The sequence below is a fragment of the Magallana gigas genome, chromosome 2, assembly GCF_963853765.1.
Source record: "Magallana gigas chromosome 2, xbMagGiga1.1, whole genome shotgun sequence".
Lineage (NCBI taxonomy): Eukaryota > Metazoa > Mollusca > Bivalvia > Ostreida > Ostreidae > Magallana > Magallana gigas.
This window is the reverse complement of record NC_088854.1, coordinates 42,416,784-42,443,551: the sequence shown is the minus strand read 5'-3', so window position 1 is coordinate 42,443,551 and position 26,768 is coordinate 42,416,784. Positions and strand designations below refer to the sequence as shown.

Below are 26,768 nucleotides of genomic sequence, written 5' to 3'. Positions count from 1 at the left end.
GAAAGAAAACACGTACCATGATACAGAGAACGCATTACCGTGCCCCCAGAACATTCAACTGTCCAACAAGTCACGAACGTAGCGTAAATTCCTCTATTAGGTTAGCGCCTGTGGACGTTCACATCCTTTCCCATGGTATAGTAGTTCTAAAACTTGTGTGACTATTACCTATCCGTCTAACTGTTGTTTTTGTGATGTTATCATAACCTTATCAATGGAGTGTGTGTAGTATATATACACAAACCTGAGTACAAAAACTTCACCCCTTTCTATAAATATATAGGTAGACCCCGCACGGTTTCTTTGGGTATCGAGTTCCTGTCAACGTACTAAATTTTCATTAACTCAACAAAATAATAAAGTAAAATATTATTCGTGATAATCGCACGGTAGCATTTCAAAATTACTTTTGACAGGAATCGCGAAAAAGTCCGAAAAACTTCCATAACAAAAAGATTAAGTTTAATTTTCAACAGTGATAAATAATGTTACTTTACCAAAGCTAAAAGGTTAGCAAACGCCGTGGCGCTGACTTTGGAAGAGGCACATGATTTCATATTGTTTTGTATGTCCGTGATCATCATGCATCGGTTACACAACTTGTGTTTGGACGTCGCCATGGTCAGAAGAATGTCGATTTTATCGTCCTTGTCACAAACGTTACACATCTTGTAACCCCTCCAGCGGGGAAACTTTGAGAATTCCTTTCCTTCCAATGAAATATCCAGAGTCAATAAACTATCACACGAGAAGTTCCTGGCGATACACGACGGTTGAACGTCAAAGACTTGGGCCGGATCATGCTCTAGCGTGGCTCCGTTCGTCTGGCCAACGGACGCGTTTTTACGCGACTTCCTGGTTAGCCTGCGATGCAGGTACAGAGTTTTGACCGTGCTGTCCTCTTGGGAATTCGATGACGAAGCGTGGACACATCCCATTCTGTGAAATCATTCGTATATCTACAGCGTGCAATAAACGTGAGATAAAAATCACAGTCCTATTTCCCGTAAAAATCAAATAAAAACACAACCGCAACTGGTTTTCTTCTTCTTTCTTTCTTGAACGGAGAACGGAACAGGATGAACAGCTGTCCACCGAGTTGTGTACCAGATGAATGACAGTTTTATACCACAAACAAATATACGTTATTGACAGTCTAGTGTAGCTCCATGCAGTCGATAACTGTGTGTTTTTCCTATATTCCATCTACACCTGTCGACAGGTCTCCACGACAGCGCTTGTTCAGGTGTACGCACGAAAACACGCATATATGAGCATTGAACAAGCGACATGTGTTACGTTAGTTCATATCAATATTACGGTAAATCTGTCGTCAAAGACCAAATTAAATTTTAATAATCACGATCATGGTCGACACAAGAAGAAAAAAGGAAGAAAAAATCCAACAAACAACTATTTATGGAAACGATGCACTGGCATTTTTTCCTGATAAAAATAGCCTTTTACTAAAAAAAAAATAAGAAGACATTGTTCATTATCCGTGGTGTTAACTTTGATTTCGAAAAACAAGATTTTGTGTTGTGTTCATTGATAACCTCGTATTACAAAGGTCCTTTTTTAGATATAAAACACTTAATATTATTACAAAATCTGGCGAAGTCCCCACACTTTAAATATCGTCAAAAGTTGTTCATTTATAGTTCATTTATTGTTATATATTTTGCTAATTTCTGATGAAAGTGTCTTAAAATTTTAAGTACCAGCAAAAAAAGCAAATAAAATTTTGTTCATATTAAGCCCTGGAAATCCCAAATGGTGTAAAATTCTCAAGGAAATCAGTTTATGTTACTGAATCGTATTAAGTCAACTAATAATCTACCACGGTTCACTGTTACTTAGTTCTAATATACCCAACAAAAGATATAATATTCTATTAATACCACAAATAATTAAGACAAAATATGAGCGTAAATCAGAAATACCAACTTTAGCCTAGGCGTGTCATTGATTTTTGTAACTCATAATGTTGCATGTGAGAGAACATCACAGCAAAGGGTGCTACACAGTATGAACTCGATACCAAATATTATCCTTGTACAATTTCATTTCTCCGACATGAAACCTTATGATGTTCCCTTGAAATGAAAAAAGCAACCTTTCGTATTGCGATATTTACGACCAGATTCATCCAAATAGGATGCACAGCTTTTGAAGATGTTTTTCATACTAGGGAATTCACTGGCGATATTGAAGCAAATTCAAAGAGTCATTGATAAACTTACATACGGCGGCCATTACCTATATAATCATTAAGTTTAGCCAATTAAGCTGTGCTTAACGAGGTCATTTTGGAATTCTTGACTCTAATACATTTAGTATAATAGTATATGGAAGAGATGGCTTATTAACGATCCGCCCAAATTTACAAAACAATACTTGGCACTGCCTACCATTCTCATTTGTTCCGTAAAAATCCTTTTTTTCTTTTTTTTCTTTTTTTTGCATGGAAAGGACTTGTACCAGTAATGAAAATGTGACCAAATTCGATATGGTTAATAAAAAAACAAAACAAAAACAAAACCTGGCCCAACACTGTAAATATTAACAGAATGACATCATCAACCTAACGGTTTAGGCATTCTACGTAATATCGATGCATCATAATGTCGCCTTAACAGAGGAAACAGTACGCCAATCCCAATAAAAATAGATAATATGTCTACTACATCATCAGTATCCATGGAGATACTAGATCCAGATGAAATCTCTTTTTTTTTTTACAATAAAAGCGACGAATGTTTATAATGAAAAGTGGATCGAGTGTTACGTGAAAAAACAGTAATATACGTTTGTAGCAATGCGAAATGTAATAACAACGCAAAATGCAATATTATATTTTACGTTATTACATTTTTTGCGCTGATTTCGACGCAAAGTGTAATAACGCAAAACGTACTAACATAAAAATAGGGTTGATATGTAGCTGAAATGACCCAGAGTAACTAATGATAAAACTACCATACACTGCAAATAGTTGACGTGATTAATGTTCCAGGGGCTCGTTTTACAAAGATTCGTAAGTCATAAGTCTTAAGTCTTAAATATTCCTAACTTACGACAAAGCGTAAGACCGTTTTACGAAACGTGTCCTATCTGCATGTCGTAACTCCTAAATCGCAACTTTCCTCGTAAGTCATAAAGGAACTCTTTAGTCTTAAAAGGTATGAAAGTAAACTTGGATACCGCGCGAACCAAGACGCGATGACGCGCAGACGGTATATTTCCGAAATGACAAGAAAAGAGAATTGGAGACAAGAAGAAATATCTGCCCTGGTTGAGGGTGTTAGCGACCGCCTCGAGGTGATAAAAGGAAAATTTTCCCCTTTTATTACCTCAGAGAAAAAAGCCAACGCATGGGAGGAAGTATTGGAAAGGTATATTATATTTTTTTCTGAAATTATATAACGTTATGTTAAAGATATAGCATAAGTAAATCTTATGTCCATATAAATAAAAAAATGTCATTTTGCATTAAAATTTTTGAATATATATTTATATTTCCATCCCCTTACCCGATTTCATTTTCTTTTGAAGGGGAGGGAGTGTGCCGAAATTTTTTAATTGAAAAGAAAAGATTTCATACATATAAAATTGCATTATACAAGTATAAATATTTTTCATATGTGAGAAATATGACAAAAAGTTAGATTCACTCTGTAATTGGTTGTGGCAATATTGATTTTTCATAAAAAATTAGATATCTTTGCTATATAGCCGTCGGCATTGTTTTGGAGTTTATAATTTCACTCTATAAATATCAACCAATCGAATCGGGGAAATCCCGTAAACCTCCTTCACACAAAAATGGTGGTTTGCGTAAAGTTGGATTGAATAGCGCTTTTGATGTGTTTTAAAACTGAAACCGATATGAAATGAATTTCATGCATTTATGATACAGCGATTTATGATGGCTTCGAATACTTATGTCTTTAATGGATTACTGCGTGAATATTATCGGATCAGGAAAAAAGAGGTAAGTGTCGTAAGATGGTATCGTTCATATTTTAAAGCGTGCACATATTTTTTTTTTTCAGTGTAAATGCCTGCAGCTTTACACAGCGAGATGTCAAAAGTATAAAAAAGAAGTGGATAGACATTCAAAGCAAGACCAGAAAAAGAGAAGCAGAGAGGAGAAGAGAGCAGAAAAAGACTGGGGGAGGTCCACCTCCACTAAACTTGAAGCCATGGGAAGATAAGGTATACATTTAATGAAGCACAGTTATATATTCGCTTATTGTTTTTAATTTTAAGTTAGTGTTTTTATACATATCACATCCAATCAATTCATTGACCTATTTCTGGCAGCTAAAGACACTCAAAGTGCAAGAGCAGCTGTAGGATGATGGTACAATCATGTAAATAAACAATGTGCAGCTGGTACATGTATGTTCAATAAATAGTGAATACATGTACAAGTGGCAATGAGTTGTATTTTAGAAAGGACACAAACAAAATTATTCATATATACCCACATGCATCAGTATTTATTTGCTTAATATTGGTAATTTATATTATATGTTTATTTTACTTATCAAAATGATGAGAAACTATAATACTGTGGAATCATCATTGTTTGTGGCTGACCAATGTTGGTGGGATTTTGGATAACCCTTGCCCACGAATTTACATCTTCACAAACCTATACACACAATCATTTGTTTAATATCAATTTAGTAAATTTTGGCCACCTTCCAACACCCCCCCCCCCCCCAAATAAAAATGATTCTACAGTATTTGAATTACAAATCTTTATATCGTAGATATACATGTAAATATTGTACGGATTAACAAATTTATTGTGTACATGATAAAAATATTGCTTATTACTCCTCGTTGACTATATTGTAGATTGTTTCTATTCTCGATGATAGCATGGTGGTAGGGATAGAAGGTGGTTTTGACACCAGTGAGTGTGGAAGCAATGAGTTCCCTAAAGCCACATCTAATGGTATAACATGGTTTCATAAGTTTCTTTAAAATAATGAAAACAAAAGAAAACAAATGAATTAATAAACATTACTTAAAGTGTCATGTTAAAAGCAGCCTTATTAGGGCATGAGTAGCCTTTATAAAAGTACAGTGTGCTTACAATTTTTTTAAAAACTTAATATTAGATCAATATTTATTCAATATTGATACATTACAATGTACTAATAATTCTTTGGGTTTATTCTCAACATTTTTCATTAAGCATTCTGGGCTTGCTCCTTTGTATTGTACACATTATAAATGGAGTTGTTACATCAATGATTAAAATAGATTGTTAAGATCGATGAGCTTGATAAATGATATTTAAAATGTTTTTATGGTAGCTACTTCCAAGTTCATATCAGCAGATGCCTCCAAAACCCAGGAACTAATTCCTGAGACTCCTCCTCCCTCATTTGCTGGAGGTAAGCAAAGTAAACATTTATTTATTTATAGCATTGTGTGTGTGTCTTTGTACGATTTCCTTAAAAATGCTTTCAGTGCGTCTTAAAATATTTTTTTTTTTTTAAAGTAAATATAAGTAATAAACAGCAATATTAAAAAGTTCACCAGGATATGAAGTTTGTTGGTACGTGATCAAATCTACTGAGCAACACTTCGGGCTCCACAGGATTTGATCATGTGACCAACCAACTTCATATCCCGGTAAACTTTTAAAATTGCTGTTTCTTTCTTAATTAAGCTTGAAAATATGCAGCACTTCGAGTATATACACCTCATATAGAATTTACTGGCTATATTTAAATTAGATATCATTATGTGAATTAATAACTGTAAACATTTAAATCAAACAACTGCTCAGCCTGTGATTAAAACAGCAGTGTGATATTTGGTTTGTAACAAATGTGTTTTAAAATAATGAAGAAAAAAAACAGTATGTAAAGGTATTATTATATTCCTTTAATTGATGGGTGATAGAACATGTGGGTCTCTGTCCATCATTCTTCTAATTGAAACAAGTCCCTGGAATAGGTACATGTACTAAAATGGCCATGTAGAATGGTGTACACCTGGAAAAAAAATAGCAATGATTTTTATTAAAATATATTATTAGTGAAATGTTCAATCAGTTTAAAAATTATTAATTTAACTATTTATTTCCTAAAGATACCAGTATGCCAACTGGCTGTTCCACAAAGAGAAAAAGAAAGATCACTGTTGAGACAGCATGTACATCAGGTAGGGTAGGAGGGGAGGGTGACTTGCATGTATTAAGGAGCGAAATGATGCCTTGTATGTATAGTTTGTTTTTTGTAAAGACATTTTGTACATCATTTTTTCATTGAAATATGAATAATATAATCAATGTTGCCCTCAACTCCAGTCAATATTTGTATTATATTGTATAAAGAGTTCAACTATGGTACTATACAAATTATATATATTGAAACATTTCAAAATGTATTTCTTAGATAACTCCAAGGCAGAGCAACTGCTTAACATCCAAAGAGAGAAACTGGAGCTTAAAAAAAGTCTGCTCGAGGTAGAAAAGAAGAAGTTGGATGTGCTTAAAGAGATCTGTTTTGAATTGAAAAGAAAAAACTGTTGCTGTTCCTATTCTTTTCAAACTCTTGAGCCCTTAGTTGAGCTTGAACCAGCATCTTGCTCAGTTTCACCAACTATCAGAGGTCTTGTTGTAAAAGAAATTTAATTTTGTCTGTGCAATGTAAATTAGCCTGTTTTATACCATGTAAAGAGCGTTTCTGATGAAAGGTGCCTGTATGTCTGTCTCTCAATCTGTCTGTTTGTAAACTAAGCACATATTTTCCTTCTACTTTAGAACCCATTGGCAGTAAATATTATTATTGTATATTCTAAAATATTGAATTGAAGGGTCAACCTTTGTGAAAGGGAGATAATCATAAAACTTGGTTAACATTTAAATACCGGTAGGTGTCTTAAGATATTCTTCTCAAGAGTCACTGCACTAGCTATTCTGGTCTTAATAATATAGTGAAAATTATAAGAAAAAAATATGTAATGCCACATGATACACCAATTTAAAAATATTCCATAAGTGAGCAATGTGGCTCATTATTCTCTTGTATTGCTTGTTAAATTTGTTGGGTGGGGGTATTTGTAAATCTTTATTTTTTTAAATTTTCTGATGTTTTAAATTTTCTGATGTTATAGAGATCTTATGGTCATTTCAATAAGATATGAAATAGATATTTTGTGATTTCATAGCATGGCAATTACTCTTGATTGTTTAATGACATTGCATTTTGAAATGGAAATTTGTTTAGTATCAAATCCAATGGTTAAAGTTACATTTGTGTTATACTTGTTTTGCTATTGTTTTCATCTTGTGTTTAACAGTCAAGTTATGATGACATGATTACAATTATTTTTATAACCTTAATATATCTTGTTGTCTTTACTTGCAAGTATATTGAACTTACTATTTCAAAAGCATTGAACCAGCCTCTTTCTGATCTGTTGAGCTACACCTGCACCGTTTGCTTGGAGATTGTTGATTTCCTCCTCACCCTGGTGCTGGATATCAAAGTCCACCTCTGGCATTGGCAGCCTGTCTTTGATACATTTGTTGTGAAGCTTGAAGCATGCTACTACAGTCTTCATGCACTTTTGGGTGGCAAAGGGTAATACACCCCCAGTTGGATGTAAGCATCTGAAAGAAATCAAGGATTTAATATAAGCACTATTTCTTTAGAGTACATGTATTTAATAAGATGAGTAATAATATTTTTCATTAAGATGAGTCGCAAGAACACTGTCATTTCACGTCATCTCACCTAAATCTTGACTTGAGCACACCAAATGCTCTCTCCACCACAACACGGGTTCTGCAGTGGGCGCTGTTGTAGTTCACTTCCTTTTGATTAGCCGGGATGTTAATTGGTGTCATCAAGTATGACTTCAAAGGATAGCCTAGAATGCAGTTATATATATGTAGTATGTACTGACTAACTAGACATTCATGTGTAGAATGCTCAATTTACTTGCCATATTTCATTTACTTATAATTCATACCTGAATCTCCTAGAAGCCATCCATTGCACCCTTGGGCCAAGATGTGGTTCAGGTTTGAATTTTCAAATACAAAGCTATCGTGAACAGCACCAGGCCACTTGCAAACCAAATCTATGAATCTTAAAGAAGATGGGTGAATAAGATGGGGCAAAAGCCCATTGGTTCAATTCATGTATTTACTATCGAATCCTTCTTTAATGATATGATACAGTTTTTGAAAAGCATAATTTTTAACATCTTTTAATCTTATATTGATAGTATCAGTCTCCAAAGTACAATAATATGAATAATGTTAACTATGGAACTTAATTGCTCTTTGAAATAATACCTTAGGGAAGCGTCAGAAACGGCCTGGACATTCAGAGCATGAAAACCCTTCCTACAAACGTAGCTTGGCTCGTTTTCGGAGGGAGCCTGAATTTTTATCAAAGTCCCATCCACTGCGCCCAGCACATTGGGAAATCGGGCCTTTGAAAAAAACTCTGTTTTTGTTCTTCGGATTTCTTCCTCAGATGTAGGAAAAGAGATATTTTGCAAGCGGTGGCAGAGGGAGGTCAGAACTCTGTCCATGGCAATGCAAACACTAGATTTCGAAATTCCATGTAAATCCCCACACTCCGAATAGAATATTCCTTTTGTGAGGCATCTTATTGTGACAAGAACCTGTCAATAAGACAACATATTCTTTTCATTAATATTTTACATTACATACACAAATTCCATATGAATAATGTTTTGGGTAATATTGGGTTTGTGATATTTTTAAGGAATGAATGTTAACATATCACTATTTAAAAAGTATAAATGTAAAAACTAGTGTACTCTATTACTCTAAAACATATTTCATAGCTGGGTGGTGCCCAAAAAAGATTGTTTAATGAAATAACAAATGAGTTAATGGTGTTTTTTTTTTTCAAATTACAAACTAACACCTCTAAAACTCAATCTACCAAAAAAAAAAAATGATATCCATAAACATTTATGAAAAAAGTTTTGTATAATAATTCAGTTCACTGATTTTATTGCATATTTTTGGAAATCAGAAATAGCTCAACATCCAAGGAAATCTCTCTCTCTCTCTCTCTCTCTCTCTCTCTCTCTCTCTCTCTCTCTCTCTCTCTCTCTCTTAAGGCAGATCTGGTAAAAACAGTAATGATTTTATTTTTTGACTTGTGAAGACTTTGGTGTTTTTTTCTATGTCAGGTGCTGGGGTCATGGGTAAAGTTGTACCATGTTGTTCCATGCATAGGCGTCGGAACCGGGGGGGGGGGGGGGGGGTGGGGGGGGGGGGGGGGGCTAAGCCCCCCCCCCCCCCAACTTCTTTTGCAAAGTTAGACCTAACCATTACGGACATACATGTAGCATCATACATCATAGAGGGTTCAGCCCCCCCCCCCAAACTTTTTCTCGCAGCGAAGATAATTGTTCCTAAATTTACCTTGAAAGATTGAGAAGTTGGAAGCATAGGAACACCCCCCCCCCCCCCCCCCCCCGGCCACGGATTAAGATTTTCATAATTTTGGGAATTAGGTTTTTTTTCCTCAATATTTCTGAGGATTAGTCTAGCCCCCCACTTTCAATTTCCTTCCGACGCCAGTGCCATGTGTATAATCGATGTCTAGCCGTTTCGACCTTTTCCCAAAATTGACCTTAAATCTGTTCGGATCTTGCTAGTTTCGGCCCGACGTCGTTTCGGCCTATATATTTCTGGACGTTTCACTCTGGTTTTAATAGTTAATATTGGGCAGAACCATGACTTAGCATAGATCAAGACACGTTTATGTTGCGTTATTTTTTTTTTTGAAAAGATAAGTAATTTATAATCGTAGAATACGAAGCTCGGCGTTTCACCATGACGCAAAAAGGGATTAAAATATCTAATCCATCACATTCACCGAGATTTTATACATTTTATTTTATATGTATATGACCCATGAACCTCTAAACCTGAACTCGAACCTATAAAAAAAATGGTGAAATCTGTTGGGAGGGGGTCCAAACAACGTCGCTGAATTCATCACTTCATTACCTCACTCATTCGAAGAAAGAACACATTTCATAGTATAGTATGTAATTGTACTCTGAAGGTTGGGTTATGTTGAAATAATTGTTTTTTCCAACGTGTGTTTAGACAAGTGCGTGCATGTATTCATATTTATTTCGTGTTTGATCCGTGCCCGTGTGCTCAACGCCTATATATCTACAAGCACCGTTTTCGTGACGTAGCAATCAGGAAGTGACGTTATCAAATGTAGTGTAAATATTCGAAGTTGGAATGATTATGATGTGCGTTGTGTCAGATGATATTAAATGATAATGATACCTACTTGGATAACTGCAGGGATGGCCTTGCTTCTGTTGGTTGGTCTTTCTATGTCTTCTTTAACTAGATCAACGACTTCGTTTAAGTACCTTCTCGGAAGCCTGTACCTTTCTATCACCTCTCTGTCGTTTAAATAATCTAATGGATTGTTTCTATCTCTGAACACTCTTCTACCCCTTTCCTTTTCTCTTTCGTTGAGAACATCAAAAATAAACAAAGACGCCATTTTTTATAATTTTATTATCCATAGCAACAACGATATATTTAGTGAATTGGACAAAACTTAGGACTTAGGGTAGCCTTCGGGTGGTCGAAGACTTACGGCCGAATTTCGTCGTAAGCCACAAGTCCCAAATCTTTGTAAAACGGCCTTAAACCCTAGGTGTGGTCTTACGACCAAATATATGACTTACGACCTTTTGTAAAACGGGCCCCTGATTTTTAAAAAAATATTCCTTAAAAATTATAGGTATACTATACAGAGAATAAATAAATATTCTTGGTATTCACAAAACCATCATGCTGTCCTGTTTTTGCAAAAACGCCATAATAATTTGTCTAGATAGAGTTCTTAGCGATGGATACTATACTGAGTATAACAACCACAGTCTCTATAAATGTTTGTTTCATTTTGCGTTAATAAGTTTTGCGTTGAGATCAACATAAAACTTAATAACGCAAAATGTAATAATGGAGTTTATTAACTTTGCGTTGTTATTACTATACATACGTTGCCAATAAATGGTCGGTGATTAACTACACGTGTAGTACTAAGAATACGAATAACTACTGATTTCTCTAATTTCATTGGTTTCATTAAGAACTTTAACATCAACAAATAATTTAAATACAAAATCAAATAAATAAATAAATTAAAAACAACAACAACAAAACCAAAAGTGCAATATAATTATAATAAAGCTGTAAAATTTGATTTGATTATACTTTTATGGATTTTAGCCAGTGACAGACAAGGATGGAGAACTCTCGGTACTGCCCTATACACCAAAGGTGTCACGGGCAGTAAGTAAGTAAGTAAGTTGGGACAAAGTCTCTGGTATAAACAGTTTTTTGTTTTGTTCATAGCTTACTTTTCCAATAGACTGTTAAATCAATATTTTTAGTTATATTTTTTTTCTCGTGTAAAGAATTTACAGATTTATTTTTTCGTTACAATCATTCATTTCGCGAAGGTGAACAAAATGTATTTATTGCACTACGAGTTGGACCAATACAGCATTAAACATCTTACACGTGTGTAATACTGATAACCTTTTTTTCTAAATTTCAGTAATTGTATAATATTTAGGCGACCAAATCCGATAAACACTGAAATTAGGAATCAAAATGATGGATCGATTGTAGAGAATGATTTGTTAATTTTAAAGATCAATACTTTCCTTGTCTCTGTTTTATTTCTTTGTAGTTTGTTTATCGAACTATATAAAATAGCGTGAAAGAAGATGAAAAAAAGTGTCAGAATTAAGAGATTACCAACACATCCAATGCTTCATTTAAAGAATTCGTTTGCAGCGATGTCTATTTAGCGTAAATATATTTTAACGCTTAAATTAGTTTATCCCTTGAACCATTTGAACAGGTATCCGTACTGAATTCTTTTTTTCTTTACTTTAATGCTTTTTACGTGATTCACATTTTTATCACAGTTTAATATAAGCTTAATCACACAAAATATATCCTTAAAGACTATTTCTTTTGCGTTTCTCCGTGTTAAAATCAAACAGAGGAAACTGCGTTTTGCATGATTTCGTTATATTTCAACACCAAATATTCAAATGAAATATCTATATAAGGTTTTAAAATTATAATTTTTACGATCAAAGCAATTAAAAGACGACATATCCGTCATCTTTTCTTGTCAAGTTCTTGGTACAGAAAGAAAAAAAACCCGTTTCCTTCTGCACAGAAGAACATACCGTCATTCTAACACTTTTAAGCCACACATTGCAGAGACTGGTTCGGGGAACACCTAAACTCAAACAACAAAATGATGTACTAAAATACAAAAGTGAAATCATATCGAAGTACAATCTTTGAATAAAGCGTGCGTTTATTACCTAGCAATGATGTTGTATTATATTTGACTTTCAATGAACACTGCACTAAGATTATTTTCAATCGAAGTTTTAATTCTAAAAGAAAAAAGTTTAGAAGTCTTGACAGAGCTGTATGTGACCAAATTTTGTAACCATGCAAGTATACTTTAGTTTTGCTAACAAGTCTAAATTCTCTCTTAAGAAACAGAAACAAGATTAAAGAATTAGTGCATATCTTAAGCATTAACCAAAAAGCTGTTTGTCAGAATAAGAGCGCCAACAGGATATTGTCAGTATAATCACAAAATATTTGAAATGCTAGCTTTTTTCTCCCACTTGTAATTTTCTAGATGCATGCCACATATAGAGAAAGATAACAGGGACGGTTTTACACGGCTTTGGAAGTCTGCTGCAGTTTGGCTCAGTGTTTGTCCATGTTTGTGCAATGTCTCTGATTCCACAGATAATTGCAAAACCAAGTTCAGTTCTGCATAAACCTTGTATATTATGTACAATTACCAGTAATTCGTTCATCAGGCATGTGATTTGAATCTTAAACGCCATGCATGTCATGTGACAAATCACATTTCTAATTGACTGTTAATTGGGTTATTATAGTTTTATTATCATTATCTGAAATTTTCAGTGATAATGCAACATTTACACCAGTTAGCCATGACGTCACTCTTTGCAACTGTCTGCTGTCAGGTAAAAATGAAGTTGTTTTTATCTAGGTTACTGGTGAATCTCAGAGACTCCATGGGGAAATCAGAGTGTATAGGATCCAAGAAATGTGTTATCGGATGAAACTAAATCACGTTTCAGGAAAGATGTACATGCAGTTCAAGATTTTAATGGGTGTATCAACCCCAAGGCACTTTTACTTTAATTTCTATTAATTCAAATTTCGAATGACGTATAAAGTACATTTTGCATGAAGCATGAAATGATTGGAAAATTAAGTTGATACAGGATGAAATACATACATTACACTAGGTAACTCTATATATAGGATTGATGAGATAACCAATATACCTAAAAGGGTTTGTGTACAGAAAGTATACAATTTACCAGTTACCGGTTACTTAATGAATAAATTTCAAAGTGTTTGCAATTATGATGTATCCATATTTTTAAGGTGTTGAGTGAGTCTTTTCAAGTAACCTAGATTCGATCAATGTATAAACCGGTAAGTATAAATGCCAAGTGGTTGCATGTACATGTACTTTGAGGGTTTCAAGTACCAGCTAAATTGTGTGTTCATGCAATCACTTGTAGGCAGTCATAGTTAAATATGCTGTTGTGATGAAAATCGATCACCTTGCAGAAGGATTCGTTAAAATTTTTTGTATGAAAAAGCCAATAAAATAGGGATTTACTCATTTAAATTCAGGGATGTGATAAAAAGAATCCCTCATGATTGGTGATGGTATATGATTTTTATCTAACTTCTTGTGTGTTTTCTATCCCCTCCCCAAGGCTCGGAGATAGAGAAAACTCACAACTCACTGAATAAAAATCATATATCATATCACAATTCATAGGAGATTCAATATTTATAAATAATACTTTTCAAGAATTTTGATAAAGTATACCGATAATTCAATAATAACTATCCCTTTGGTAATTCCTTTGATATTCCTTAACGGTAGGGTGGTATATTTATGTTTAATGCAATTTTTAAAATTATTTTTTATATATATAACACACTTATGGTGTCAAGATTAAAACACATCTACATCTACTTAATATACATGTAAGATTAAATGTCAAGCATGCATTTATATTCTTAAAGATATCATCAGAGAGGCCATTAGTCTTTTATCTGTAAAAAAGAAGTATTACCAGTATTTAGAGACAAAGTCCATATATTACGTAAATGTATAGTTCATTGAATTGCGTATATGCATATAGTTCATTGAATTATCACTGCTGAACCAACAGATCATGGCATCATAATACCTCACACAAAATGTAATCCTGCTTCATACGATTATTTAAGAACATTCTCAAATGTTCTCCAACATGTCAGAAACACCTTGTTTAAAATTAAAAACAAGTAAATAGCAAGATAAATTTCATAAGCTAGATCCTTAAATAAGACAAACTATTGCCCGATGGGAAATCTTTTTTGGTAATATATATATATATATACAAAAAAAAAGTCAAATTCCCACTTTATGAATTTTACAAGGATCTTTGTTTTAATTTGAATTGGACTTCCACTTTTTATAGAAATTACTGATGAAATTTTGTTTTCATACTTGTACTTGCAGGTACTGTGGAATCCTTAGAATTCGTGGTGGCTCAACTTTCATGGTATTCGTGGGTAGCCTTCCCCCAACGAATTTACATCCTCGACGAAAACAAATTTTGAAAGAATTAATTCTCTTATTGAAATAAGAAACCCATGCATCCATGAATTTACATCTTCACGAAAAAGCTAAAAACTTTTTAATCCACAAAAAATGGCCCTCATGAAATCAAATGATTCCACAGTATGTAATAGTTTACCTGAACAATCCCCCTAAATTCAACTGTGATTTCAGTTTTAAATAATGTGTAATTTGTATATCTTGTTATGAAAATGAGAAAAAGTTAACATGATTGAGACGAAATAAAAAATATGCACATTAGCCATGAAAGAGGGATACAAATTATGATTTGTATTATCTAGAAGACTATAAATTACATGTACATGCCATGAAAAAACAAACTACATGTAGTGAGAACTCATCAAACATGGGGGAGTAAACTGCATGCTCTCTCTCTCTCTCTCTCTCTCTCTCTCTCTCTCTCTCTCTCTCTCTCTCTCAATCAATCAATCATGATTTTCCATTCATAAGCTGATACAAATCTATATAAATTATTATACAATTTTTTTTCAAACCAACCCCCCCCCCCCCCCCCCCCCAAAACTAGTTCTTACCTGAGAATGTCTGGTTTTGAATCGCTTCATCTTCGAACAATAACCGTTAGGCAGTGAATGTGAAATAAGCTTATTAAAATACTATCATATAATATGATCAGTCTATGACATCATATCAAAGCCACTGCCACAGATAAGCAGTCCAGAACTGTTGACTTAGTACGGAAAACAAAATGATATTGCTTTACTAAAAATAACAAAAGCGATTATCCATCTCCTCCACAAAACAGAAAACAATATCCGCTAGGGAAATATTGAGGCTACAGGTACGAAGGTGTCGCATCTCCACACTTTGTATCAGCGGTTCCATCAGGCTCTAGGCTTCACACAGGGAATGGCCGTTGTTTTTAATATTTTATCATAATACGTACTGCAGGCTCCCAAGTGAAGAAATGTGTGTATATTAGATAGAGAAGAGAAGTGACCAAAATGATTACTTTGTGTTTTGAGACATACATAAAAATTGATTTTTTTTTTCTTTGAGTCTTTCAATTTTCCTTGTATTGGATTCTCCCTATTTAGAATGTCTGTTATAGAACATTGCAACATAATATTGATAATATCTAACCAAGACCATCTTATCAAGGTAATGAGCTGAAACCAGACCTTATTAAATGATGTTATTTTACAGCCTTAATCTGAGACTGATGCGACACGATAATGGCCCTAATAGTTCTGACATTTCGAAAAATGAAAACTTGTATGCATACACGCAAGAGTATTTTTTATGTGCATGCAGTCAATATAAACTTAAATGTTATCAAGCTAAAGAAAACAAGAAGTTTCATTTCTGAATCAAGTTTAAAATCTGAACTAAATGTTTCATTCTTTTAATTTTAATTCATTATCGTTTGTTCTAGCTTGCACATGTTTGAATATATAAGGTTTGTAGTAAAGGCTCAGAATCTCATCATCTCTTACAATACACTTTTCAAGATCTTACAGGTATTTATATTGCTCAAAATCGTACGTGGTCCACTTAGCCGCAATATATTTTGTCTCTAAATACATGAATATCAGAATTCACTTGTGAACTTCTTCAATACCAGGTTTCAAGCTTCTCTTAGATTCAGTCTAATGCAACTAGCTCTATCACAGAATTATCATTTAAAAATGAAATTCACGTCCCAAAACTTTAATAAAGCCATAATTGCTCCCCAGTAATCAATGCCTACCATTTCCAATGTTCAAACAGTCCATGGGCCACAGCACTCACCTGAGCAACATCAAGTTGGATAAATGGGGATGAACAAATTAAAAATTTATACATATTAAACACCACGTAAAATACACCAACAAATTATCCCCCCCCCCAATTTTGGCTGAAACTTGGTGATGGAGAGATAGGAGAAAATGTCCTTGCTTGTGACCATTAGAGTTGTGCAGCCTATGACATTTTACACATTCATTTTATTCTCATTCCATTAACAACAAACAAATCTAAAAAATTAATCTAAAATCTAAAATAGTGGTTTATATTGTAATTAAATATTGTAAGTTACTTCTCTTTAACCAGAACTGTGTTTGGGACAAATTTAAAACTGGGTAAAATCATTGAATACCATACCTATGAATGGGAAAAAGTAATTGTCTGTACATCTATAAAATTATATATATATGATTACTGATCAATTCAAGGGCATCCATCAAGAAAAAATTGACCATCCATTGAGATGAATTAAAGACAGTGTAAGAGAAAAACTGAGGTAAACTGCAACACAGTTCACGTACCAATACTTGATTTTTCAAATGTGTTTTAAAAATGACATATTTGAAAAAAAGGGTCTGAACTCTTTGGTTAAAGTACAAATACAGTAATTATATTTCAAGGTATATATCAACATGCTGTCTATCTATCTTAAATTCTTTTAGCATTTGATATAAACACCATTCATCACCTGATTAATATGATGAAGTATCATCCATAAAGGTAATGAATAATATAATATGCTGCAAGGATTATCAATAAATCTACTGCAAATCATGGTACATGCAACAAGCTCTGCATCATTGTTTGATCTATGTATAAATTACTAGTTTATAATCAACAGTTCATGCAAAAATGCAAGCTACTGGAATGGCTTAGTAAGAGTACCTAAACCAGAAAAAGATTCCTTAACTACAGGGGTAAATCTGCTTCATGACCCATTAATAAAAGAATTCCATTGTAATTCCCGTTTTCTTCTTTTTTTCTGAAAGATTTTTGTCATGGCAAACCAGCATAAGATACCATTTCTATATCACCAACCCAAATGTCACTATAACTTCATGGCCATGTGATTTTGTATACAAAGTGAAAGGTACCAGTCCTATTCAGGCAACATATCAACCCCATTAAATAAATCAGAGTTCTTAAACTCACCAAACTGGTCTATTTATGTCTGCATTGGAACACATGCCTGCATTGGAACACATATCATTGCAATTCAAATTTTGAATTTGTTACTGTATGACAAGTTATTTTCTGTATTGTGTACTTGTTTAACTTGTGCAGCACTTTGTTTAGCACTTGCTTATACATCATTTAATAATTTGATATATAATACATATAATTTCAAAAGAACACCTGCAATGCCAGATGTATATATACTGGTAGCACCTGTCTGGTCACATAGACAAGGATTTTGCGATGATGTGTCTTAAGTTCCTTTTTTAAAGGTCTTAATAACTCTAAGGTCAGTGTTACCCAAGCTAACACATCCAACATCTCAAGGTCAAAAGTCATATGAACTTCATTTTATTTAGTACATAGAATATAAAATTACACTGAAACTAAAAGACTTAATGGATGGAAAAGTGAAAATGATACAAAACATGTAGTTTTTTTTTTATTACTTATCTATCCTAAATTTCTAGGAAGAATGGTTTTTCATGCAGAAACCATTTCCATTTATTTCAGTTCTTGCTTACTGATTTCTTGAAACAGATGTTTTCAGTATTACTTTCATTATTGTGCCTTCAAAACCAATTGCCTTTTAAATTTACTCAAAGTACATAATTCCAAAACAATAGCACAAACCAGTAGATTCTTGATAAATATTAACAGTTTTTGATATCAATTCCAATTTAAATGTTATTCTCATTAAGAATATTGGTGAACCAATGGGCAAGAAATGGAAGCAGGATGACAAGACAAAATTCTTAATTTGTAAAGAGGATTACCTTTGTTTATTTTTTTCATTTCATGCTGTGGTTGTTCCTAACCATTTACAATTCTGTATATGCATTCTATAGTTCCTAACCTCACAGTAGCTTAGAAATAGTTTCCTACTTCTACAATTGCTCTTAATATATTTATTAATGATAATTACCTTCTGAATCTCTACTAGAGCATAGTAACTTTAAATAATTTTCCACCTGTGTGAGATGTGTATCTGTTCCTAGAGTTCTCCTTACCCAATGATAGTTCCCCCACCAGAAGTATAGTAACTTCTCCTTACCCAATGATAGTTCCCCCACCAGGAGTATAGTAACTTCTCCTTACCCAATGATAGTTTCCTATCAGGAGTATAGTAACGTCTCCTTACCCAATGATAGTTCGCTATCAGGAGTATAGTAACTTCTCCTTACCCAAAGATAGTTCGCTATCAGAAGAATAGTAACTTCTCCTTACCCAATGATAGTTCGCTATCAGGAGTATAGTAACTTCTCCTTACCCAACGATAGTTCCTTATCAGAAGAATAGTAACTTCTCCTTACCCAATGATAGTTCGCTATCAGGAGTATAGTAACTTCTCCTTACCCAATGATAGTTCCCTATCAGAAGTATAGTAACTTCTCCTTACCCAATGATAGTTCCCTATCAGAAGTATAGTAACTTCTCCATACCCAATGATAGTTCCCTATCAGGAGTATAGTAACGTCTCCTTACCCAATGATAGTTCCCCATCAGGAGTATAGTAACTTCTCCATACCCAATGATAGTTCCCTATCAGGAGTATAGTAACATCTCCTTACCCAATGATAGTTCCCCATCAGAAGTATAGTAACTTCTCCTTACTCAATGATAGTTCCCTATCAGAAGTATAGTAACTTCTCCTTACCCAATGATAGTTCCCTATCAGGAGTATAGTAACTTCTCCTTACCCAATGATAGTTCCCCATCAGAAGTATAGTAACTTCTCCTTACTCAATGATAGTTCCCTATCAGAAGTATAGTAACTTCTTGTTACCCAATGATAGTTCGCTAACAGGAGTATAGTAACTTCTCATTACCCAATGATAGTTCGCTATCAGGAGTATAGTAACTTCTCCTTACTCAATGATAGGTCCCTATAAGGAGTATAGTAGCTTCTCCTTACTCAATGATAGTTCCCTATCAGGAGTATAGTAACTTCTCCTTACTCAATGATAGTTCGCTATCAGAAGCATAGTAATTTCTCCTTTCCCAACGATAGTTCCCTTTTAGAAGTATAGTAACTTCTCCATACCCAATGGTAGTTCCCTATCAGGAGTATAGTAACGTCTCCTTACCCAATGATAGTTTCCTATCAGGAGTATAGTAACTTCTCCATACCCAATGGTAGTTCCCTATCAGGAGTATAGTAACGTCTCCTTACCCAATGATAGTTTCCTATCAGGAGTATAGTAACTTCTCCATACCCAATGGTAGTTCCCTATCAGGAGTATAGTAACGTCTCCTTACCCAATGATAGTTCCCTATCAGAAGTATAGTAACTTCTCCATACCCAATGATAGTTCCCTATCAGGAGTATAGTAACGTCTCCTTACCCAATGATAGTTTCCTATCAGGAGTATAGTAACTTCTCCTTTCCCAACGATAGTTCCCTATCAGAAGTATAGTAACTTCTCCATACCCAATGATAGTTTCCTATCAGGAGTATAGTAACTTCTCCTTACCCAATGATAGTTCCCCATCAGGAGTATAGTAACTTCTCCTTTCCCAACGATAGTTCCCTATCAGGAGTATAGTAACTTCTCCTTACCCAATGATAGTTCCTTATCAGAAGTATAGTAACTTCTCCTTACCCAATGATAGTTCCCCACCAGATGTATAGTAACTTCTCCTTACCCAATGATAGTTCCCTATCAGGAGTATAGTAACTTCTCCTTACCAAATGATAGTTCCCTACAAGAAGTATTATTATAGTAACTTCTCCTTACCCAACAATAGTTCCCCATCAGAAGTATAGTAACTTCTCTTTACCCAATGATAGTTCCCTACAAGAAGTATAGTAACTTTTCCTTACTCAATGATAGTTCCCCACCAGGATTATAGTAACTTCTCCATACCCAATGATAGTTCCCTATCAGAAGTATAGTAACTTCTCCTTACCCAATGATAGTTCCCTACAAGAAGTATAGTAACTTCTCCTTACCCAATGATAGTTCCCCACCAGGATTATAGTAACTTCTTGTTACCCAATGCTAGTTCCCTATCAGGAGTATAGTAACTTCTCCATACCCAATGATAGTTAAAAAAAAAATTCCCTATCAGGAGTATAGTAACTTCTCCTTACCCAATGGTAGTTCCCTACCAGAAGTATAGTAACTTAAATATTATCCTTCCTGTAAAAGTTCTGTATCTGCTGCGAGAGTTTCTTACTCTATAATAGTTCGATCCTACAGTATGAAAATATATTTTTTTTACCTGTAATAGTTCTGGCTGTTCCTCATCCTCAGGCAGAGGAGGAGGGGGGAATCCATTAACTAGGCTGTCTGTAGTCATGTCATCTCCAAAGTAATGTCTGAAAAATAAAATAAAACAGGGGCTTTAATTATAAGTAATGTAATACAATGGGAATAAAGTACGATATTCCATGTCACTGATCCTATGAACAAACCCTGTGAAAATTGACCCCCTACGCCATAAATAAAACTGTGACATATCAGTTCACAAACTTTTTTCATCTCAACTTACAATCATAAATGCACCTTTTGAAACAATTTCTCTGTTGGTTTTTCCAGCAATTTAGAAAAGACACATGAAATTTGTACTGCTCTAGCTCCAGAGTATGTTTCAAAGTAATATATGCCCAATAATAGATAAAAAAAATTGCTTTAATTAAGTGCAGGCTCCGCCAACACTTATATTAAAACTGCATGCATGTTATATCTGTTGGCCATTTTAATCAAGAACCTTAAAGCTCACGAATATAGCGTGTTTTATAACAAATGGTAAAATATTGATTTTTCTCTGAAGCTACAAAATCTCAAACTTTGTAGGTAAACTAGTGATTTTAAAGTATCAAAAAAAGACTTGCAATCTGACCCTCCATTTATACAACCAAATACAAGTGGATATTTTTAACACATATGTACTGTGGTCTATTTATACATAACATTTTTGTATTGACACGCCTCTTGTAAGATAAACAATTTATGATTATCATTAGAGACTAAAAATAATATCCAACAACGTTCCATTTCTGAAATAAACCAATCCACTGAGCAATTGGAAATTAGGAAGAGCTTTCAAAACAAAGAGGAACTTCCTGTATAGCAGATTTATCTAATGTTTTTTATGACATTCTATACCGGTACTTACCAATAACATTTATTTCATTTAGAGTTCTATCACATAATGCACTTGATTTCCAATCATGCTTGAATACCTGAAACATTCAAAAATTGCATTATAAAACAGCAAAATTCTATTAATATACTGGCATCTCTGATTCATTCAGCCATATAATGGGTGACATAAGTGGTAAAAAGATCAAACAGAAAATGAATGTAAATACGTCATATTGTACCTAAAAAAAAAATTACAAATTACTTTAACTTTTCACAATATTTTTGCTTAGTTTCTTTCCCTTTTCAGAGGAATTTTTACTAAAAGAAAATATTTTTTTGCACTTAGCTGATATCAATATTTCATTGGAAATACATGTATCACCCATTGCTATGCAGTGTTGCCATTGCCTGGCTTTATCACCAGAAAGCTGGGGTATGGTTTTAAAATTCAGGGGGAGATACAGTAAAACATGCATGGTTACAGCGAACATGTTTGTAATGAATTGACCCTTGCAGCAAATTTTCATTCCCTGTGACTTTATTATGTGTTGTAAACTTGAGGGATATAATGAATTACGCTTATAACGAAGCAAAATCGCCCGTCCCTGGTACTTCGTTATAAGCATGTTTTACTGTACACATACAACTTTTATCGAAAAGTTTTATGACCAATCAAGTTTACCAAATTTACTGCATGTCAGTAAGTTTCTTTCTGTTTTCCTAGGAAGTTTATTATAAACTTTCATAAACATATTAAGAGTGCTCAATGGTCGTGGCCATTTTTAGCATGTATTGAACTTCTGGAGATGAAGAGCTCTAAATTAAATCATAGAAAAAACCCAAATTTAAAAAATCTAATTTATGATTAATTTGTTGACCATCCAGCCTCGATCAATAAAAGATTCTGCTTATCATCATCAAATGTTTTCATTGTGATTTTTTGTTCATTCCTAATTCAAAGAATTTTGTCATTTCTATACATATTATATCTTTAATTCTACAATATATTTAACTGCCTATTAATTTGATTTCAAAGAATCAAACTTAAAAAATTCTTTTAACAGCATGATTGGTCATTTAGAGATGATTATTTTAAGCTTCGTTGAGTAAAAATTACCCGTATATACATTTTTTGTTAAAAAAAAAAAACCCAGTTCACTATTAGGCAATAACCACAATCATGTACATGTATTACTATTACCCGGTAATGAAAATGAAAACAGATACTTTCACTACAACTTAATCATTCTGTAGTAAAATAAATCCATTTGGAGATATGAAGTTATCGCACTAGTATAAACAAGTTAAAAGCTCCTTCTTGACTTTAGGTAAACAAGCATCAAAGAAATTCCAATCAAAACTAGAGAGTCAAGAAAAATCAGTACAATTAGTTATAGTTAAATTGAGACTACGCATTAAGACTTCTTTGTTTTAGGCATTTGTCACATAAAGAGTAAATAAATTTATAGTCCCAATTTAGAAACATTAAATTACAAGGCATCCACCTCACGATTTCATAGAACAGTTAGTAACTTAATTGCCATCAACAAGCTATCAAACATTTTCCACGTTATCCTAAAAGCATTATATATTGATATACAACTTCTCCGATTCCATTATCATTGATACATGTATATCAAAATTTCGTATTCACAACTGTTACTGAAAAAAATCTATATTATAATCACCTCAGTTGTTCATGTATTTTCTATTTGCCTCACACTGAACTAAAACTGTAACTTTTATTAGACAACTATAAGGTATTTATAAATCTTTATATTCATAATGCTGTATAACTGTGGTTCTTAAAATTTTTTTTTTTTTAGGTTGACAGACCATATTTGTCAAACCAAATATTCTGCTCAGATACAATTCTACTTTACAAGGTGTTTCATTTTATATGTTTCCTCTATTTATGTGCACACATTGTGTAGAATCATGAACCTAAATATATTAACTGTGAAATGTACAAACATTATGCCAAGGTGTGCCTTTAGGCATATGAATGGATAAGTTTATCTGAGATTTGAAATTCAGCTTGACTGCATCCATTTCAATATATAAAGTTGAATCAACATGAACATACTAACTTATTATATTCTATTAAGCATTTGATGAACTTCCATTCATTGACAAAGATATTGTGCATCAATGCATACATAAGCTACCATGACATCCCAAACTTCAATTCCATTTCCATTCCTTGGTTCAAGTGAGTTTCCATTTCCTTGGTTTTAACAGACACATAAATAACAGAGATTGGTAACTCCGCCATTAGTGTATTTTGCTGTTGAAAAATGGTACGGGACCAACCTTACTTTGAGAGCTACATTTTAGTGAACCGAGATAATGATCTTAAACCAAAAGTATATTGTTTTAATGAAAAGTGTGTATAGGTTTTAAACATTTTTGAAACAAAAAATTGAAAAATAAGATTAATATATAGAAAATATATTGGCCAGCTGTAAAACATCGGCGAAATCTCGGACGACCGGTAGCCAACTGCCTCTTATAACTCCTCTTTTAATATTGTTTATATGACATAAACTCATGAAAATATATTAATATTTTGAATGTTTTGGTAATAGGTTTTAGCTGTTTATATTTCGATATAATTGTTTATTAGAAAGATATCCTGATTTAAACTGGGAACACTTTACAATAGGGACCACAGGATTTCGCGAGATTTCGATCAGCTGCTAATCTCTGTTATTTATGTCTCTGGTTTTAAAGATACACATAAACAACTATGTTAAAGCTGTTCATAGGTTTTTTTTCTTATCTATCTAAAATTAGACACATTATGACATTGGGTTAAGAAATCACTGCAGAAAAGTTCATTAGCCAACAAAATCTATTTAGACCCTCAGGATATCTCATAGGTCTTATTTAAGAAAATAAATCTGTTCATCAATTTGCAACAGCAAATACAGCTACTTAATCACTTGACTTGTTTGCCCAGTATAATTGGTATATGATTACTCTTTAAGACTATACCATTGAATCATTTTTATTCGTGGGGGGTCAATGTTCGTGGGTAGCCAAAATGTCCTCACTCGTATGGACATAATTTCGTTGGTAGTGTATTTGGAACAATTTTAATGAATATCAAACAAAATTATGCTTGTAATGTTTATACGTTTGTGGGGATGTAAATTCGTGGGCAAGGGTTACCCACAAAAGCCACGAACATTGGTCCTCCATGAACAATGATAATTCCACAGTATGTAGTACCGGTACTTTTTAAAGTCAAATTCAGTATGTCATAAACAGGGTGTTTTAATTCTACAAAATAATAACTATAATCATGATGTCATGGCATGGAGACTTGAAGAATAAATAAAATAGTCTCTTAGTAATGTCATAAAGGATATCGAGATACACGTACTATGTCATGAAGGTCCCAAATATTACCGTAATTAAAATACTAGTATTTTGTTTTTAAAGGCAATATTTGAAACCAATTGATCAATCCTTCTAAAATTTCTGCCTTTGGGCATTTCAAAAAATATAAATTACACAAAACAGAGAAGTCTTATCTGATATCATCCCTACCTGATGATTCTCAATATTTTCATAAACCATTTTGATCTTTCACTTGTACCTAGATTCTTATTTACATTAATTAACCCCTTGAAGTCTTTGAGTTGTTAACATGTACATAGCAGGAGCACTTTAATATAATTGACATCAAGATACTTCATACAATTCCTCAAAATTCATGTGTCATAAATAAACAAGTACTTGCAAACTTACTTTAGTATATCAGTTGTTTCAGCACTCATAACAAACAATTGAATCTATGTAAGTGGAAAAACACATCTTGTTAGAAACCAAAGTGGTACAAAAATGAAACTGACGTTGCATACATTCCATGTAAACTTATATATATCTATTTGATTTAATTATAAGTATGGATTTATCAAAATTAACCAATTCTGATTTAGTTTATATTGTATTCAGTGCAATAAAGTGCCTTAAAGTTTATTCATTTATTGTGTATTCAGTCAGGTAGTCTAAACAGTAGCTGTATCATAATACCAACAGATTCATTTCAATCATAAATATGCAAATTATAAAGATTTTGTTTCAAAGCCAACAGAATATTTTTTACATTTGTCTACAAAACTGGTGAACTAATATAGTACATGTAATTTACACATGAATACCAGCACACAAACATTTCAACAATAAAAGCAAATGAATTTATTTCTTACATTGTCACAAACCACAGGTTTTGTGGAAGTAGAATGCAAAACAGGCTGCAAATATTTCTAATGAATATATATATGTAGGATTTGTTTATGAATATTATTCATTATTATGATGCATGCAGACACATTTCATATTATAATCAAGCTTTTAAATGGCAAGGGGGTTATGTTAATATTACTTTCAATGAAAAAAAATAAATTTTTAAGCTTTATGATCATGTTTTTGTCGTGACAGTTATTCATATGAATATAATAACTTAATTTCAACAATATTTCATTCAATTCATTTGGGTAATGTAACTCCTGATAGTATAAGGCTGTTAGCTAAGGGACAAGGTAGCCACAGTTTATGCTAAATGTTTACTAAATTCAGCCAGAACGTTGACAGGACTGAATGGGACACGACACATAATTTGAAACTATTCACTTTTAGAACTGCAAAATATTGAAAGGGTGTGACAAGAGTAAGTTTTTTTTCACATTAATTGAATAGATTTCCTTCCATTGAATAAATTGTGTATCATCATTATCATAATTCAGTATGTTAAAATTTATCTTACCAGGGTCTCTGCATTAGAATGCATCCAAACCTTGATGTTATATAATCAAACACAGATTAACATGGTCTCGGTTTAATTATTTCCCTATTGCAACAGAGCTTTTCAGAAGGACATGCTGTTCCAGGATACAATCGGTCACTCAACCGTACCCCCCCCCCCATGTTGCTTTTCGTGACAATCCGTATATAGGCCTACTGCAGTATA

The 26,768-nt window shown here is 33.3% G+C and overlaps 3 protein-coding genes across 9 annotated transcripts in view; 1 reads left to right on the top strand and 2 right to left on the bottom strand.

Annotated features, from left to right (window-relative positions):
• LOC105335845 (inositol-trisphosphate 3-kinase homolog) overlaps positions 1 to 26,768 on the bottom strand; it is a 41,021-nt gene that overhangs the window by 14,093 nt on the left and 160 nt on the right. Inside the window, exons 1-3 of one of the 6 annotated variants that reach the window (XM_011439966.4) lie at positions 26,565 to 26,652; positions 21,822 to 21,888; positions 20,925 to 21,021 (exon numbers count right to left, since the gene is read on the bottom strand). In XM_011439966.4, the coding sequence (XP_011438268.3) occupies positions 20,925 to 21,002 (78 nt within the window). In that variant the 5' untranslated portion in view covers positions 21,003 to 21,021; positions 21,822 to 21,888; positions 26,565 to 26,652. Of the gene's footprint in view, positions 1 to 497; positions 1,227 to 15,313; positions 15,650 to 20,924; positions 21,022 to 21,821; positions 21,889 to 25,546; positions 25,567 to 26,564; positions 26,653 to 26,768 lie in introns of those variants that run through there. The other 5 variants (XM_066076716.1, XM_011439965.4, XM_034445177.2 and 2 more) reach the window with 5 other exon arrangements.
• On the top strand, positions 3,583 to 7,372 carry LOC109618586 (uncharacterized). The gene is made up of 5 exons (XM_066076713.1): positions 3,583 to 4,218; positions 4,870 to 4,969; positions 5,334 to 5,414; positions 6,118 to 6,189; positions 6,423 to 7,372. The coding sequence occupies exons 2-5, from the start codon at positions 4,894 to 4,896 to the stop codon at positions 6,659 to 6,661; spliced, it is 468 nt and encodes a 155-aa protein (XP_065932785.1). The 5' UTR covers positions 3,583 to 4,218; positions 4,870 to 4,893; the 3' UTR covers positions 6,662 to 7,372.
• On the bottom strand, positions 4,553 to 10,760 carry LOC136273023 (putative nuclease HARBI1). 2 transcript variants are annotated; one of them, XM_066076711.1, is made up of 6 exons: positions 10,332 to 10,760; positions 8,333 to 8,667; positions 8,005 to 8,123; positions 7,767 to 7,902; positions 7,413 to 7,642; positions 4,553 to 6,020 (listed from the first exon to the last, which is right to left on the bottom strand). In XM_066076711.1, exons 1-5 carry the CDS (start codon positions 10,551 to 10,553, stop codon positions 7,417 to 7,419), a joined length of 1,038 nt encoding a protein of 345 aa, XP_065932783.1. In that variant the 5' UTR covers positions 10,554 to 10,760; the 3' UTR covers positions 4,553 to 6,020; positions 7,413 to 7,416. The 2 variants fall into 2 exon arrangements, with proteins under 2 accessions (XP_065932783.1, XP_065932784.1); XM_066076712.1 differs by lacking the exon at positions 4,553 to 6,020 and having other exon boundaries at positions 7,121 to 7,642.

Bases quoted from the DNA above. Each gene is read 5' to 3' on its own strand.
- LOC136273023 (XM_066076711.1), bottom strand. From the start codon at position 10,553: ATGGCGTCTTTGTTTATTTTTGATGTTCTCAACGAAAGAGAAAAGGAA. The intron at 8,124-8,332 runs GTATTATTTCAA...ATCTTCTTTAAG, and splicing joins GTTTCTGACGCTTCCCTAAG to ATTCATAGATTTGGTTTGCA. The intron at 7,643-7,766 runs GTGAGATGACGT...GATTTCTTTCAG, and splicing joins GTGCTCAAGTCAAGATTTAG to ATGCTTACATCCAACTGGGG.
- LOC109618586 (XM_066076713.1), top strand. From the start codon at position 4,894: ATGGTGGTAGGGATAGAAGGTGGTTTTGACACCAGTGAGTGTGGAAGC. The intron at 5,415-6,117 runs GTAAGCAAAGTA...TATTTCCTAAAG, and splicing joins TCCTCCCTCATTTGCTGGAG to ATACCAGTATGCCAACTGGC. The intron at 6,190-6,422 runs GTAGGGTAGGAG...TGTATTTCTTAG, and splicing joins TGAGACAGCATGTACATCAG to ATAACTCCAAGGCAGAGCAA.